Here is a 17,664-nt window from a genome sequence, read left to right as displayed (position 1 = left end):
CCTCTCACAACATTACCCTGTCTTCTCTCTGTTCTGTTCTCTCACAACATTACCCTGTCTTCTCTCTGTTCTACCTCTCACAACATTACCCTGTCTTCTCTCTGTTCTGTTCTCTCACAACATTACCCTGTCTTCTCTCTGTTCTACCTCTCACAACATTACCCTGTCTTCTCTCTGTTCTGTTCTCTCACAACATTACCCTGTCTTCTCTCTGTTCTGTTCTCTCACAACACAACCCTGTCTTCTCTCTGTTCTACCTCTCACAACATTACCCTGTCTTCTCTCTGTTCTACCTCTCACAACATTACCCTGTCTTCTCTCTGTTCTCTCACAACATTACCCTGTCTTCTCCCTGTTCTCTCACAACATTACCCTGTCTTCTCCATGTTCTCTCACAACATTACCCTGTCTTCTCCCTGTTCTCTCAAAACATTACCCTGTCTTCTCCCTGTTCTCTCACAACATTACCCTGTCTTCTCCATGTTCTCTCACAACACTACCCTGTCTTCTCCATGTTCTCTCACAACATTACCCTGTCTTCTCCATGTTCTCTCACAACACTACCCTGTCTTCTCCCTGTTCTCCCACAACATTACCCTGTCTTCTCCCTGTTCTCTCACAACATTACCCTGTCTTCTCCCTGTTCTCTCACAACATTACCCTGTCTTCTCCCTGTTCTCTCACAACATTACCCTGTCTTCTCCCTGTTCTGTTCTCTCACAACATTACCCTGTCTTCTCTCTGTTCTACCTCTCACAACATTACCCTGTCTTCTCTCTGTTCTACCTCTCACAACATTACCCTGTCTTCTCTCTGTTCTACCTTTCACAACATTACCCTGTCTTCTCTCTGTTCTCTCACAACACTACCTTATAGACACGACTACCTGACCCGACAAACCAAACTAACTACCTACTTCTCTTTCTTGCAGTGTTTTTCAGAAGAAGTCTCTCTGTCTCTCCTCTGGACTCACACACAGTAACCGTTCTGTTCTGTGGTCTGTTTTCTCTCCCCAGGTGGAAAATGGTGGTGAATATATCCTGGAGACCATCGACTCGCTACAGAAAACCTCCTGGGTCGCTGACATCCAGGACTGCATGGACCCTGGGTAAATGGAGGGATAAATATTTACTGTTCACTGAGGAGGAAGGGAGGGAGGGAGGGAACAGCACACAGTCATTAATCACTCTGTAAGAGAGTTTTTGACAGATCCCTCTCGCACACTATTTCACGCTGAGTTTTTCCTGGTACAGTGAGTTTGTCTGTTCAGTCACGGCGTGGTTCTGGACGGTCATAAACAGAAATACATTTTGTGTGTGTGTGTGTGTGTGTGTGTGTACGTTTACCTGTATATGTTGGTGTGTGTGTGTTGTGTGTGTGTGTGGTGTGTGTGGTGTGTGTGTGTGTGTGTGTGTGTGTGTGTGTGTGTGTGGCACAGGGACAGTGGAGATGACATTGAGCTGGAGTCATGTCCCAACGGCCAGGCGTCTAAAGAGTTCTCCATGGTGGTATCCTGCAGCTGTGAGCTTCTGTCAGAGGGTGAGACAGACACGGACACACACACACACACACGGACAAGGATACACACACACGGACACACACACACACAGAGACACGGACACACACACACAAACACACACACACACACACACACACACACACCCACACACACACCGGACAACGGACACACACAACACACACACACACACACACACACACACACACAGACACAGACACACACACACACACACACACACACACACACACACACACACACACACACACACACACACACACACACACACACACACACACACACATTGCGTTTGGAGAGGAAATGGATTTGCTGTAGATCTGGCTGCTGTATGTATCTTATGTTGTGGTGTTTGTGTTCAGGTGTCCATCGTGTCGCTGACAAATCCTGTGGCTCAGCAGCAGCAGAACTGTATAGCGCCCCCTCTGTCCGCTGCAGAGAACTACCCTTCACCCAGCACCCTTCCCATGTTCCCCTGGAGAACTTCCTCCAGTCCCCAGAGGCCCAGGAGAAAAGCCCCACCACAGGTAAGAGGAACTGTAGCTCGGCTGGTAGAGAGTGCTTGCAATGCCATGATAGTGTGTTCGATTCCCGGGTCCGCCTGTACATAAACTGTCGTTTTGGATAAAACTAGGGGTGAATGTAAATAAATAGTAGGGGATACGCCGTACCTGTAAAAATTATTATCACAATTATTAAAACAAAATGTCAAGGAAAACTGTCGGCCATTACACCTTATCGTTATCGCTTGTCAGAGGAGTGACACGCGCGAACGAATGGACTTGTCAACGAGTGGTATAGCCTACACTTCAAAACATAGAAGTTTGGCCAGGGCAGAGATGAGTGGCCAACATCGAGACACGGTCAGACTGCAGTGGACACATTCAATCTGGACTAATGACAATCGCTGTCATTACACCAGGGGTATCAACATTCCACCAGGGGTATCAACATTCCACCAGGGGTATCAACATTCCACCAGGGGTATCAACATTCCACCAGGGGTATCAACATTCCACCAGGGGTATCAACATTCCACGGAGGGCCGAGTGTCTGAGGGTTTTTTGGTTTTTCCTTTTCAATTAAGACCTAGACAACCAGGTGAGGGGAGTTCCTTACTGAGACCTAGACAACCAGGTGAGGAGAGTTCCTTACTGAGACCTAGACAACCAGGTGAGGAGAGTTCCTTACTGAGACCTAGACAACCAGGTGAGGAGAGTTCCTTACTGAGACCTAGACAACCAGGTGAGGAGAGTTCCTTACTGAGACCTAGACAACCAGGTGAGGGGAGTTCCTTACTGAGACCTAGACAACCAGGTGAGGAGAGTTCCTTACTGAGACCGAGACAACCAGGTGAGGAGAGTTCCTTACTGAGACCTAGACAACCAGGTGAGGGGAGTTCCTTACTGAGACCTAGACAACCAGGTGAGGGGAGTTCCTTACTGAGACCTAGACAACTAGGTGAGGGGAGTTCCTTACTGAGACCTAGACAACCAGGTGAGGGGAGTTCCTTACTGAGACCTAGACAACCAGGTGAGGAGAGTTTCTTACTGAGACCTAGACAACCAGGTGAGGGGAGTTCCTTACTGAGACCTAGACAACCAGGTGAGGGGAGTTCCTTACTGAGACCTAGACAACCAGGTGAGGGGAGATCCTTACTGAGACCTAGACAACCAGGTGAGGGGAGTTCCTTACTGAGACCTAGACAACCAGGTGAGGGGAGATCCTTACTGAGACCTAGACAACCAGGTGAGGGGAGTTCCTTACTGAGACCTAGACAACCAGGTGAGGAGAGTTCCTTACTGAGACCTAGACAACCAGGTGAGGAGAGTTCCTTACTGAGACCTAGACAACCAGGTGAGGAGAGTTCCTTACTGAGACCTAGACAACCAGGTGAGGAGAGTTCCTTACTGAGACCTAGACAACCAGTTGAGGAGAGTTCCTTACTGAGACCTAGACAACCAGGTGAGGAGAGTTCCTTACTGAGACCTCGACAACCAGGTGAGGAGAGTTCCTTACTGAGACCTAGACAACCAGGTGAGGGGAGATCCTTACTGAGACCTAGACAACCAGGTGAGGGGAGTTCCTTACTGAGACCTAGACAACCAGGTGAGGGGAGTTCTTTACTAATTAGTAACCTTAATTCATCAATCGAGAACAAGGGAGGAGTGAAAACCAGCCGACACTCGGCCCGTCGTTGAATCAGTTGGACACTTCTTGTGTTCATGTGTAACAGAAGTCTCTTCCTGTTTGGAGGCATGTGTTACGAGTGCATGAACGTGCGCTGATAACCTCGTAAAGGAGACCTTTTGAAGTGATTGTTTGACAATCACATGAAAACATCATGACTGGTTGTGTTTATGACACAATAAAAGGTTTACGAGTTTTCTTTACGACTGAAATCCTATAGGAACTCTATGTGTATTTCTATGATGAGAGTCATGTGGGTGGTCCTGTACCGGGAAGAAATTAATTCTACTTTTACCCCTGGATAAAAGTGTCTGCTTAAGTTGCAAAGAAAAAGCCATATCTCAGACTGGCCAATAAAAAAAAAAGATTAAGATGGGCAAAAGAACACAGACACTGGACAGAGGAACTCTGCCTAGAAGGCCAGCATCCCGGAGTCGCCTCTTCACTGTTGACGTTGAGACTGGTGTTTTGCGGGTACTATTTAATGAAGCTGCCAGTTGAGGACTTGTGAGGCGTCTGTTTCTCAAACGAGACACTCTAATGTACTTGTCCTCTTGCTCAGTTGTGCACCGGGGCCTCCCACTCCTCTTTCTATTCTGGTTAGAGCCAGTTTGCGCTGTTCTGTGAAGGGAGTAGTACACAGCGTTGTACGAGATCTTCAGTTTCTTGGCAGTTTCTTGCATGGAATAGCCTTCATTTCTCAGAACAAGAATAGACTGACGAGTTTCAGATGAAAGGTCTTTGTTTCTGGCCATTTTGAGCCTGTAATCGAACCCACAAACATAATTGCAAAAGGCTTTTCTAATGATCAATTAGCCTTTTAAAATGATAAACTTGGATTAGCTAACACAACGTGCCATTGGAACACAGGAGTGATGGTTGCTGATAATGGGCCTCTGTACGCCTATGTAGATATTCCATTAAATATCAGCCGTTTCCAGCTACAATAGTAATTTACATCATTAACAATGTCCACACTGTATTTCTGATAAATTTGATGTTATTTTAATGGGCAAAAAATTAGATTTTCTTTCAAAAACAAGGACATTTCTAAGTGACCCCAATCTTTTGAACGGTAGTCAAATCATTATTATATATTAACACACACATATATATATAGTTTGAAGAAGTCAGAGGGGGTGTGGTCCATCTTTACCATGTGATCTCGCTTCTTTTTCTCCTCCTATCAGGTGAGGGAGCGACCGAGGCGGAGGCTGACCCCAGCCTGGCAACCTACCCATGGTTCCACGGGACGTTGTCACGCGTACGGGCGGCCCAACTGGTGCTGGCGGGCGGCGCTAGGAGCCACGGGCTGTTTGTGATTCGCCAAAGCGAGACGCGGCCGGGGGAGTACGTCCTCACCTTTAATTTCCAGGGAAAAGCTAAGGTGAGCCAATCACATGCAGGGCAACGCCAAGGTGAGCCAATCACATGCAGGGCAACGCCAAGGTCAGCCAATCACTGGCGGCCTATCTCTTCTTCCTCCCCTTCATGAAACAGACAAACAGGTATGTTCCCATGCCCTCTGGGGCTATTGAGACATGAAACAGACAGACAGGTATGTTCCCATGCCCTCTGGTGCTATTGAGACATGAAACAGACAGACAGGTATGTTCCCATGCCCTCTGGTGCTGCAGGCAGCAGGGATGTTCCCATGCCCTCTGGGGCTATTGAGACATGAAACAGACAGACCGGTATGTTCCCATGCCCTCTGGGTATCAGTCTCAGGAAGTCAGGGCTCTTCTCCTCCGGTATCAGTCTCAGGAAGTCAGGGCTCTTCTCTTCTCCTCCGGTATCAGTCTCAGGAAGTCAGGGCTCTTCTCTTCTCCTTCGGTATCAGTCTCAGGAAGTCAGGGCTCTTCTCTTCTCCTCCGGTATCAGTCTCAGGAAGTCAGGGCTCTTCTCCTCCGGTATCAGTCTCAGGAAGTCAGGGCTCTTCTCCTCCGGTATCAGTCTCAGGAAGTCAGGGCTCTTCTCCTCCGGTATCAGTCTCAGGAAGTCAGGGCTCTTCTCTTCTCCTCCGGTATCAGTCTCAGGAAGTCAGGGCTCTTCTCCTCCGGTATCAGTCTCAGGAAGTCAGGGCTCTTCTCCTCCGGTATCAGTCTCAGGAAGTCAGGGCTCTTCTCTTCTCCTTCTGGTATCAGTCTCAGGAAGTCAGGGCTCTTCTCCGTCGGTATCAGTCTCAGGAAGTCAGGGCTCTTCTCCTTCGGTGTCAGTCTCAGGAAGTCAGGGCTCTTCTCTTCTGGTATCAGTCTCAGGAAGTCAGGGCTCTTCTCCTCCGGTATCAGTCTCAAGAAGTCAGGGCTCTTCTCCTTCGGTATCAGTCTCAGGAAGTCAGGGCTCTTCTCTTCTCCTCCAGTGTGCGTCTTGGCATTCTGTGACTCTCCTCCAACAGTGCAGTATTATGTCCTGCTTGGATTTGTTTTCTAATTCTTTGTGGATCTGTGTAATCTGAGGGCAATATGTGTCTCTAATATGGTCATACATTTGGCAGGAGGTTAAGAAAGGCAGCTCAGTTTCCACCTCATTTTGTGGGCAGTGTGCACATAGCCTGTCTTCTCTTGAGAGCCAGGTCTGCCTACGGCGGCCTCTCTCTGAGTCTGTACATAGTCAAAGCTTTCCTTAAGTTTGGGTCAGTCACAGTGGTCTCTTTCTCTCTCTTTCTCTGTCTCCCCCCTCTATTTCTCTCTCTCTCTGTCTCTTTCAATCTCTCTCAATGTACAGTGTTAGAAGTTAAACTTTATACTGAGTATACAAAACATTAAGAACACCTGCTCTTTCCAGGACAGACTGACCAAGTGAATCCAGGTGAAAGCTATGATCCCTTATTGATGTCACTTGTTAAATCCACATCAATCAGTGTAGATGAAGGGGAGGAGACAGGATAAAGAAGGATTTTTAAGCCTTGAGACAATTGAGACATGGATTGTGTATGTGTACCATTCAGAGAGGGAATGGGCAAGACAACATATGTAAGCGTCTTTGAACAGGGTATGGTAGTACCGGTGCACCGGTTTGAGTGTGTATCTGTGTGTTTGTGTATCTGTGTGTGACTGTTTCCCGTGTGTCTCAAGAATGGTCCACCACCCAAAGGACATCCAGCCAACTAGACACAACCGTGGGAAGCGTTGGAGTCGACATGGGCCAGCATCCCTGTGGAACGCTTGACACCATGTAGAGTCCATGCCCCGACGAATTGAGGCTGTTCTGAGGGCAAGGAGGGGTATAAACTCAATGTTAGGAAGATGTTCCTAATGTTTGATATACTCAGTGTATATTACTCATAATTCTCTCTCTCTCTCTCTCTCTCTCTCTCTCTCTCTCTCTCTCTCTCTCTCTCTCTCTCTCTCTCTCTCTCTCTCTCTCTCTCTCTCTCTCTCCCTCCTCCTTCTCTCCCCCCTCCCTCCCTCCCTCCCTCCCTCCCTCCCTCCCTCCCTCCCTCCATCCCTCCCTCCCTCCCTCCTTCTCTCCCTCTCTCCCCCCTCTCTCTCTCTCCTCTCTCTTCCCTCCAGCATCTGCGTCTGTCGGTGAATGGTAAGGGCCAGTGTCATGTTCATCATCTGTGGTTCCACACCGTGTCAGATATGCTCAGGCACTTCCATGCCCACCCCATCCCTCTGGAGTCAGGGGGCTCCGCTGACATCACACTGCGTTCCTACGTACAAGTACAGGGTACCCCCACAGGTACGCCCAAACCACACACACACCCCCACAGGTACACCCAAACCACACACACACACACACACACACACACACACACACACACACACACACACACACACACACACACACAGGTACGCCCAAACCACACACACACACACCCCTAAACATGAATGTGCACAGCATAGGTTTACATATAGACATTAATGGCTGGTTCTGGTTGTCCTTCTAGAAACAGTTTGTCTGATCAGTTCTAACTGCTATGTCTCACAGCCCCTCGGTAGCTGTATCTGACTCTTGTTATTGAAGATGACATCCTCTCTAACGTCTGCCTGTAAACAACAACATCGCTGGGTGCTTAAGTCCTGTGAATCGCTTGGAGAAGAAAAAACACCTTTCAGTGGGATGACCTCACAGACAGATTGATGTTTTTCCTTCAGTCTTAAATGTTTTAACTACAGGTTAGTCCTTAAACTGAGGAAGCCAACACAGAAACGCAGGGAACTTGCCCCGTCCCCCCTCCCCCACACCCTCACCTGGCAAGGGATGAATGCCCTCTTGTGCAAGGGGAGAGACAGGGGGAGAGACAGGGGGAGAGACAGGGAGAGAGACAGGGAGAGAGAGAGAGAGAGAGAGAGAGAGAGAGAGAGAGAGACAGAGAGAGAGAGAGAGAGAGAGAGAGAGAGAGAGAGAGAGAGAGAGAGAGAGAGAGAGAGAGAGAGAGAGGTCACGATCAGATGAGCTGCATTTTTCAGCATTTTCTTTAAAAAAGATAGATTTAGAGTTAGATAAACTTGGATTTTTTGTAAGGAACACATACAGGATGCTACCCTCTACTACATAACCTTCACTTCAAATCAAAACTCAAAACCTACAATCTGATTTTGGACGGAATTACGGAATCACCTGAAAAGTTCACAACAACCAAGGATTATAATTCTATACAGCATATTCTCTGGAAAACAACAGAAACCTGAAAACACCACCCAACCTGGAACTGAGTGAGTAATGTTTAGTCTGAAACTATATTCTATTTCCAAAAGCCAAGAAGAAAAATACATGACATTACTTTATAAGGACTGAATGGTAACATAATTCTGCCAAGCTTGATACAACTTCAACTAGCACTTACGTGTCAAGTGAGAGGTGTCAAAGCCCATTAGCCCAACAATGGCAGGAGAGTCGAATAGTCTACCCCAACCAAATGGAGAGGCCTTAGAAGCTGCCTCCCGCTGTTCAGAGGTAATTAAAATACAGTACCCTGTGAGTGTAAAGAATGATAAGGCAAGAAAAGATCACAAAATGAAGCTCCTTATGGAAAATCAAGAGACACTTTTTGCTGACTATTACAAAAATGGGAACATCAGCAACCTTATCTTCCACACAAACCATCCCCTGGCATGGCACAGTGCTATATTAGCACACTACCCCTCTGTTAAGAGAGGGGGGGTTAACGAGGGGTGGAAACTCAGGATTCTTGACAACGAGGACGAGGAGTCAGCTAACATAAATCTTTATAAGTCTGGAACAGTAATGGTACAGGGCAACCCCAAACAGTTTCAGCTGGACTTTCACCTAATCAAAGAATTAGCCCAGCAGGAGAAGCTCTCCCTTGATAAAGATACCCCCACCCCAAGCGGGTCAGACCAGACCTCTTCATCATGTAACCCCACAGACGAGCAACCCTCAGCAGACAGTCAACCTCCCAGCACAGAGTACTTCTCCCTCATTGAAATGAAGGATAAATTCACCCAGCTGGAGGTAAGGCAGGTGGAGCTGGAACAGCAGGTGATTACACTCCAGTCAGCACAGACCCAGACAACAGTCCAGCACAACAACACCCCTTTAACCAGACCCGGAGTGCTGGAGGTGGAGAGAGACATATCTGCACTCTGGACAGTGGTGAGACAACTTCAACAGGAGAAAGAGCAGAAGCAGGAGCAGGAGCAGAACAGAGCACTAGAGGAGAGGATCAGACTGCTGGAGGAGAGGGTGAGGGGGATGGAGGAGAGGATCAGACTGCTGGAGGAGAGGTGGAGGGGGATGACATGTGACAGAGAACAACCCACTAGGGAGGTGGCCCACAGAGACGCCAGCAGAACAGCCCACCTCAGCACCCGACAAAAGTCTCGACACCACAGCAGAACAGTCCACACCAGACCCTGACCATAGAGTCGACATCACAGCAGAACAGACAAAAGAAAAACCCCAAGCCCAGCAGCTCTCACCCCCTCTGAGCACCCCCCCTGTCAGCCACCCTGATAGCCCTCCTGACAACCCCCCCACACCCACTGAGGACAAACACAAGACACAGATTGTCCTCCTTATGGACTCAAATGGGAAATATATAGAAGAAAAAAAACTTTTTCCCAAACACAGTGTGTCTAAACTCTGGTGTCCAAACACCCAGCGCGCCCTAGACCTTCTGTCTGAGGACAAACTAGGCTCACCTAGCCACATAATAATACACACAGGCACAAACGACCTGAGAGCACAGCAGGAAAGGGTGGCCACAGCACTGAAGGGAGTGATTGAAAAAGCTTCTTCTACTTTCCCCAACGCACAAGTGGTTATCTCCACCCTGCTACCACGAAAAGACTTCCACCCTGCTACAATACAGCGGGTAAACGCAAGCATTTCCCGTGACTGTGCCTCAAAACCAAATGTCTTTCTGGCCCACCACTCCACCCTGGACTTGAACAGCCTCTATGACCAGGTCCACCTCTACAAGGCAGCAGTGCCCACCTTTGCCCGGACTCTAAAGGACATCGCTCTCAAACGCAGCCCCAACACTTCACACAGGAGCAACAGATCAATAGACACCCCACCCAGACCAGCGAGACACCCTCCAAGACCTTCAGGACCCCCCCCTGGACCTACACATAGAGGACCCACGCCAAGAGGACTTACATCCAGACCACAGCACCCCCAGACACATCCACACCCCCACCCCAACCAATCAACACCCCCCCACATCAACCATGCCCACACCCAATTTAGGCCCCCTCAGATCAGACCTATGCCACTCCTGCCCACCCCATGCACCCCACCCCCGCAAAGAGGGCATCAACATGGAAGTCACACATACGCCCAGGTAGTGAGCGGGCAAACAGGCCCAACCCCCACTCTTACACTCGCCCAAGCCAACGGCATGTACCAGATGCTCAGCAGGCTCTGCTCACACTTACTGGCCTGAGGCCAAACCACGACCAACAACATTGGACACTTTATGGAACAAAAAGCCTTCACTATATCATCCTGGAATATCCAAGGCCTGAGGTCATCTGCCTTTGGCCTAAAGAGCAGGAACCCGGACTTCACCAAAGAAATCGGTAATGCAGACATTGTCATCCTGCAAGAAACATGGTATAGAGGAGACGGACCCACTGGTTGCCCTCTAGGTTACAGAGAGCTGGTAGTCCCATCCACCAAACTACCAGGTGTGAAACAGGGAAGGGACTCAGGGGGAATGCTAATTTGGTATAGAGCAGACCTAACTCACTCCATTAAATTAATCAAAACAGGAACATTTTACATTTGGCTAGAAATTCAAAAGGAAATTATCTTAACAGAGAAAAATGTCCTCCTGTGTGCTACCTATATCCCCCCACTAGAATCCCCATACTTTAATGAAGACAGCTTCTCCATCCTGGAGGGGGAAATCAATCATTTCCAGGCCCAGGGACATGTCTGTGGCGACCTAAATGCCAGAACTGGACACGAACCTGACACCCTCAGCACACAGGGGGACAAACACCTGCCTGCAGGTGACAGCATTCCCTCCCCCATATGCCCCCCTAGGCACAACTATGACAACATAACCAACAAAAACGGGTCACAACTCCTGCAGCTCTGTCGCACGCTGGGTATGTACATAGTCAATGGTAGGCTTCGAGGGGACTCCTATGGTAGGTACACCTATAGCTCATCTCTTGGCAGTAGCACTGTAGACTACTTTATCACTGACCTCAACCCAGAGTCTCTCAGAGCGTTCACAGTCAGCCCACTGACACCCCTATCAGATCACAGCAAAATTACAGTCTACTTGAACAGAGCAATACTCAATCATGAGGCATCAAAGCCAAAGGAACTGAGTAACATTAAGAAATGCTATAGATGGAAGGAATGCAGTTTGGAAACCTACCAAAAAACAATTAGGCAACAGCAAATCCAATCCCTTTTAGACAACTTCCTGGGTAAAACGTTCCACTGCAATAGTGAAGGTGTAAACTTGGCAGTAGAAAATCTTAACAGTATATTTGACCTCTCAGCTTCCCTATCAAATCTAAAAATCTCAAATAGAAAACCGAAGAAAATGAACAACAATGACAAATGGTTTGATGAAGAATGCAAAAATCTAAGAAATAAATTGAGAAACCTGTCCAACCAAAAACATAGAGACCCGGAAAACCTGAGTCTACGCCTTCACTATGGTGAATCACTAAAACAATACAGAAATACACTACGGAAAAAGAAGGAACAGCATGTCAGAAATCAGCTCAATGTAATTGAAGAATCCATAGACTCTAACCAATTCTGGGAAAATTGGAAAACACTAAACAAACAACAACACGAAGAATTATCTATCCAAAATGGAGATGTATGGGTAAACCACTTCTCCAATCTTTTTGGCTCTATAACAAAGAATAAAGAGCAAAAACATATACATGATCAAATACAAATCCTAGAATCAACTATTAAAGACTACCAGAACCCACTGGATTCTCCAATTACCTTGAATGAGTTACAGGACAAAATAAAAACCCTCCAACCCAAAAAGGCCTGTGGTGTTGATGGTATCCTTAATGAAATGATCAAATATACAGACAACAAATTCCAATTGGCTATACTAAAACTCTTTAACATCGTCCTTAGCTCTGGCATCTTCCCCAATATTTGGAACCAAGGACTGATCACCCCAATCCACAAAAGTGGAGACAAATTTGACCCCAATAACTACCGTGGAATATGTGTCAACAGTAACCTTGGGAAAATACTCTGCATTATCATTAACAGCAGACTCGTACATTTCCTCAATGAACACAATGTACTGAGCAAATGTCAAATTGGCTTTTTACCAAATTACCGTACAACAGACCATGTATTCACCCTACACACCCTAATTGACAACCAAACAAACCAAAACAAAGGCAAAGTCTTCTCATGCTTTGTTGATTTCAAAAAAGCCTTCGACTCAATTTGGCATGAGGGTCTGCTATACAAATTGATGGAAAGTGGTGTTGGGGGTAAAACATACGACATTATAAAATCCATGTACACAAACAACAAGTGTGCGGTTAAAATTGGCAAAAAACACACACATTTCTTCACACAGGGTCGTGGGGTGAGACAGGGATGCAGCTTAAGCCCCACCCTCTTCAACATATATATCAACGAATTGGCGCGGGCACTAGAACAGTCTGCAGCACCCGGTCTCACCCTACTAGAATCCGAAGTCAAATGTCTACTGTTTGCTGATGATCTGGTGCTTCTGTCACCAACCAAGGAGGGCCTACAGCAGCACCTAGATCTTCTGCACAGATTCTGTCAGACCTGGGCCCTGACAGTAAATCTCAGTAAGACCAAAATAATGGTGTTCCAAAAAAGGTCCAGTCGCCAGGACCACAAATTCCATCTAGACACCGTTGCCCTAGAGCACACAAAAAACTATACATACCTCAGCCTAAACATCAGCACCACAGGTAACTTCCACAAAGCTGTGAACGATCTGAGAGACAAGGCAAGAAGGGCCTTCTATGCCATCAAAAGGAACATAAATTTCAACATACCAATTAGGATCTGGCTAAAAATACTTGAATCAGTCATAGAGCCCATTGCCCTTTATGGTTGTGAGGTCTGGGGTCCGCTCACCAACCAAGATTTCACAAAATGGGGCAAACACCAAATTGAGACTCTGCATGCAGAATTCTGCAAAAATATCCTCTGTGTACAACGTAGAACACCAAATAATGCATGCAGAGCAGAATTAGGCCGATACCCACTAATTATCCAAATCCAGAAAAGAGCCGTTAAATTCTACAACCACCTAAAAGGAAGCGATTCCCAAACCTTCCATAACAAAGCCATCACCTACAGAGAGATGAACCTGGAGAAGAGTCCCCTAAGCAAGCTGGTCCTAGGGCTCTGTTCACAAACACAAACACACCCCACAGAGCCCCAGGACAACAGCACAATTAGACCCAACCAAATCATGAGAAAACAAAAAGATAATTACTTGACACATTGGAAAGAATTAACAAAAAAACAGAGCAAACTAGAATGCTATTTGGCCCTAAACAGAGAGTACACAGTGGCAGAATACCTGACCACTGTGACTGACCCAAACTTAAGGAAAGCTTTGACTATGTACAGACTCAGTGAGCATAGCCTTGCTATTGAGAAAGGCCGCCGTAGGCAGACATGGCTCTCAAGAGAAGACAGGCTATGTGCTCACTGCCCACAAAATGAGGTGGAAACTGAGCTGCACTTCCTAACCTCCTGCCCAATGTATGACCATATTAGAGACACATATTTCCCTCAGATTACACAGATCCACAAAGAATTCGAAAACAAATCCAATTTTGATAAACTCCCATATCTACTGGGTGAAATTCCAGTGTGCCATCACAGCAGCAAGATTTGTGACCTGTTGCCACAAGAAAAGGTCAACCAGTGAAGAACAAACAGCATTGTAAATACAACCCATATTTATGCTTATTTATTTTAACTTATGTGCTTTAACCATTCGTACATTGTTACAACACTGTATATATATAATATGACATTTGTAATGTCTTTATTGTTTTGAAACTTCTGTATGTGTAATGTTTACTGTTAATTTGTATTGTTTGTTTCACTTTTGTGTATTGTCTACCTCACTTGCTTTGGCAATGTTAACACATGTTTCCCATGCCAATAAAGCCCCTTGAATTGAGAGAGAGAGAGAGAGAGAGAGAGAGAGAGAGAGAGAGAGAGAGAGAGAGAGAGAGAGAGAGAGAGAGAGAGAGAGAGAGAGAGAGAAGAGAGAGAGAGAGAGAGAGAGAGAGAGAGAGAGAGAGAGAGAGAGAGAGAGAGAGAGAGAGAGAGAGAGAGAGAGAGAGAGAGAGAGAGAGAGAGAGAGAGAGAGAGAGAGAGAGAGAGAGACAGAGACAGAGACAGAGACAGAGAGAGGTTATACCACACTGGTTTTTGCATACAGGCTTCAGCCCCAACCCAACACTCACAAAGAGACCCTCTGTTTCCCCCTGGGTCTCCTCTTGTTTCCCCCTGGGTCTCCTCTTGTTTCCCCCTGGGTCTCCTCTTGTTTCCCCCTGGGTCTCCTCTTGTTTCCCCCTGGGTCTCCTCTTGTTTCCCCCTGGGTCTCCTCTTGTTTCCCCCTGGGTCTCCTCTTGTTTCCCCCTGGGTCTCCTCTTGTTTCCCCCTGGGTCTCCTCTTGTTTCCCCCTGGGTCTCCTCTTGTTTCCCCCTGGGTCTCCTCTTGTTTCCCCCTGGGTCTCCTCTTGTTTCCCCCTGGGTCTCCTCTTGTTTCCCCCTGGGTCTCCTCTTGTTTCCCCCTGGGTCTCCTCTTGTTTCCCCCTGGGTCTCCTCTTGTTTCCCCCTGGGTCTCCTCTTGTTTCCCCCTGGGTCTCCTCTTGTTTCCCCCTGGGTCTCCTCTTGTTTCCCCCTGGGTCTCCTCTTGTTTCCCCCTGGGTCTCCTCTTGTTTCCCCCTGGGTCTCCTCTGTTTCCCCCTGGGTCTCCTCTGTTTCCGTGTCTTTATCAGTGTCACTGTTGTTGTTGTTGTTGTTGTCGTCCCACCAAGAGAGGTGATCGTATAGGAGTAGGTCAATTCAAATCAAATGTTATTTGTCACTTGCGCCGAATACAACAGGATGTAGAACCTTACAGTGAAATGCTGAATACAACAGGATGTAGAACCTTACAGTGAAATGCTGAATACAACAGGATGTAGAACCTTACAGTGAAATGCTGAATACAACAGGATGTAGAACCTTACAGTGAAATGCTGAATACAACAGGATGTAGAACCTTACAGTGAAATGCCTAATACAACAGGATGTAGAACCTTACAGTGAAATGCTGAATACAACAGGATGTAGAACCTCACAGTGAAATGCCGAATACAACAGGATGTAGAACCTTACAGTGAAATGCTGAATACAACAGGATGTAGAACCTTACAGTGAAATGCCGAATACAACAGGATGTAGAACCTTACAGTGAAATGCTGAATACAACAGGATGTAGAACCTTACAGTGAAATGCTGAATACAACAGGATGTAGAACCTTACAGTGAAATGCCGAATACAACAGGATGTAGAACCTTACAGTGAAATGCCGAATACAACAGGATGTAGAACCTTACAGTGAAATGCCGAATACAACAGGATGTAGAACCTTACAGTGAAATGCTGAATACAACAGGATGTAGAACCTTACAGTGAAATGCTGAATACAACAGGATGTAGAACCTTACAGTGAAATGCTGAATACAACAGGATGTAGAACCTTACAGTGAAATGCTGAATACAACAGGATGTAGAACCTTACAGTGAAATGCTGAATACAACAGGATGTAGAACCTTACAGTGAAATGCTGAATACAACAGGATGTAGAACCTTACAGTGAAATGCCGAATACAACAGGATGTAGAACCTTACAGTGAAATGCCGAATACAACAGGATGTAGAACCTTACAGTGAAATGCCGAATACAACAGGATGTAGAACCTTACAGTGAAATGCCGAATACAACAGGATGTAGAACCTTACAGTGAAATGCCGAATACAACAGGATGTAGAACCTTACAGTGAAATGCCGAATACAACAGGATGTAGAACCTTACAGTGAAATGCCGAATACAACAGGATGTAGAACCTTACCGTGAAATGCCGAATACAACAGGATGTAGAACCTTACAGTGAAATGCTGAATACAACAGGATGTAGAACCTTACAGTGAAATGCTGAATACAACAGGATGTAGAACCTTACAGTGAAATGCCGAATACAACAGGATGTAGAACCTTACAGTGAAATGCCGAATACAACAGGATGTAGAACCTTACAGTGAAATGCCGAATACAACAGGATGTAGAACCTTACCGTGAAATGCCGAATACAACAGGATGTAGAACCTTACAGTGAAATGCCTAATACAACAGGATGTAGAACCTTACAGTGAAATGCCGAATACAACAGGATGTAGAACCTTACAGTGAAATGCTGAATACAACAGGATGTAGAACCTTACAGTGAAATGCTGAATACAACAGGATGTAGAACCTTACAGTGAAATGCCGAATACAACAGGATGTAGAACCTTACAGTGAAATGCTGAATACAACAGGATGTAGAACCTTACAGTGAAATGCTTAAAAGGGCAACAATTGAACTTGTGTTTATCTTTGGCATTTTAATGAAAGATAAGTTTATAAAATGAACTGTATCAGGCCTCTAAAAACACTTCTCTTTTCTTACAGAAAGATATCCCGTCTCTCTCTATTGCTCTCACACAGATGGGACCATGCCTCAGCTCCCAACCCCACCCAGGGACCAAGGCTGCCGTGCTGACCCAGCCCAGCCAACCCTTCACCTCCCTGGGGTCTCACAGCCGGCAGGGCCCCCCTCCGACACTCAGCTCTCCTCCAGCTCCTCATCCTCACCAACCGCTCTTCCTTCCCTCTCCCGTGGTGAGCCAGGCAGCGGAGGAGGAGGAGGAGGAGAAGAAGGAGGAGGGCTGGTTAGCAGGAGCAACAGCTCAGAACGTCTGCTAGATCCCTCTAGTGGTGCCTCGGAGGACTACCAGGAGACAGACGGAACACGCAGGGCCAGAGCTGTGGAGAACCAGTACTCCTTCTACTGAGACTGGGCGCAACCAAACCCGGGAGCTCTCATTGGCTGAGACACAGGACGTGCAGGGATGGCTGGGGAGTGTGGATGGACATGGATCACTCATTATCTTGTTTATTTTCTTGTTTGTTTTCCAAGAGATGTGCTGTTTCTCCAATGTGACAAGGAAGCATATTAGATTGTATGCCAGTCTGTGTCCACTTAGCCGTTGGCTCTTTGGCCACCCTCATCATCAGCTGACATTAAATATATGAAGAAACTGATGATTTAGTCTTGAGAGGGAGGGATGGATGGATGGAGATCGAGAGATAGATGAGGGAGAAGGAGAGAGATATGAGAGGGAGGGAGAAAGAGAGAGATATGAGAGAGAGGGAGGGAGAAAGAGAGAGATATGAGAGAGAGGGAGGGAGAAGGAGAGAGAGAGGGAGGG

At 46.8% G+C, this 17,664-nt stretch overlaps 1 protein-coding gene across 1 annotated transcript; it reads left to right on the top strand.

Annotated features, from left to right (window-relative positions):
- The first annotated feature begins 922 nt into the window (after positions 1 to 922).
- Positions 923 to 17,558, top strand: LOC120041788 (SH2B adapter protein 2-like). The gene is made up of 6 exons (XM_038986651.1): positions 923 to 1,108; positions 1,439 to 1,539; positions 1,897 to 2,061; positions 4,915 to 5,111; positions 7,237 to 7,408; positions 16,865 to 17,558. Exons 1-6 carry the CDS (start codon positions 1,098 to 1,100, stop codon positions 17,245 to 17,247), a joined length of 1,029 nt encoding a protein of 342 aa, XP_038842579.1. The 5' UTR covers positions 923 to 1,097; the 3' UTR covers positions 17,248 to 17,558.
- Positions 17,559 to 17,664: the final 106 nt, after the last annotated feature.

Source organism: Salvelinus namaycush, unplaced genomic scaffold (genome assembly GCF_016432855.1).
Source record: "Salvelinus namaycush isolate Seneca unplaced genomic scaffold, SaNama_1.0 Scaffold541, whole genome shotgun sequence".
In the NCBI taxonomy this organism is placed as follows: Eukaryota; Metazoa; Chordata; class Actinopteri; order Salmoniformes; family Salmonidae; genus Salvelinus; species Salvelinus namaycush.
Note: the sequence above shows the minus strand (reverse complement) of the source record. Positions and strands in the feature narration are given on the sequence as shown.

Bases quoted from the DNA above. Each gene is read 5' to 3' on its own strand.
- LOC120041788 (XM_038986651.1), top strand. The intron at 2,062-4,914 runs GTAAGAGGAACT...TCCTCCTATCAG, and splicing joins GGAGAAAAGCCCCACCACAG to GTGAGGGAGCGACCGAGGCG. The intron at 5,112-7,236 runs GTGAGCCAATCA...TCTTCCCTCCAG, and splicing joins ATTTCCAGGGAAAAGCTAAG to CATCTGCGTCTGTCGGTGAA.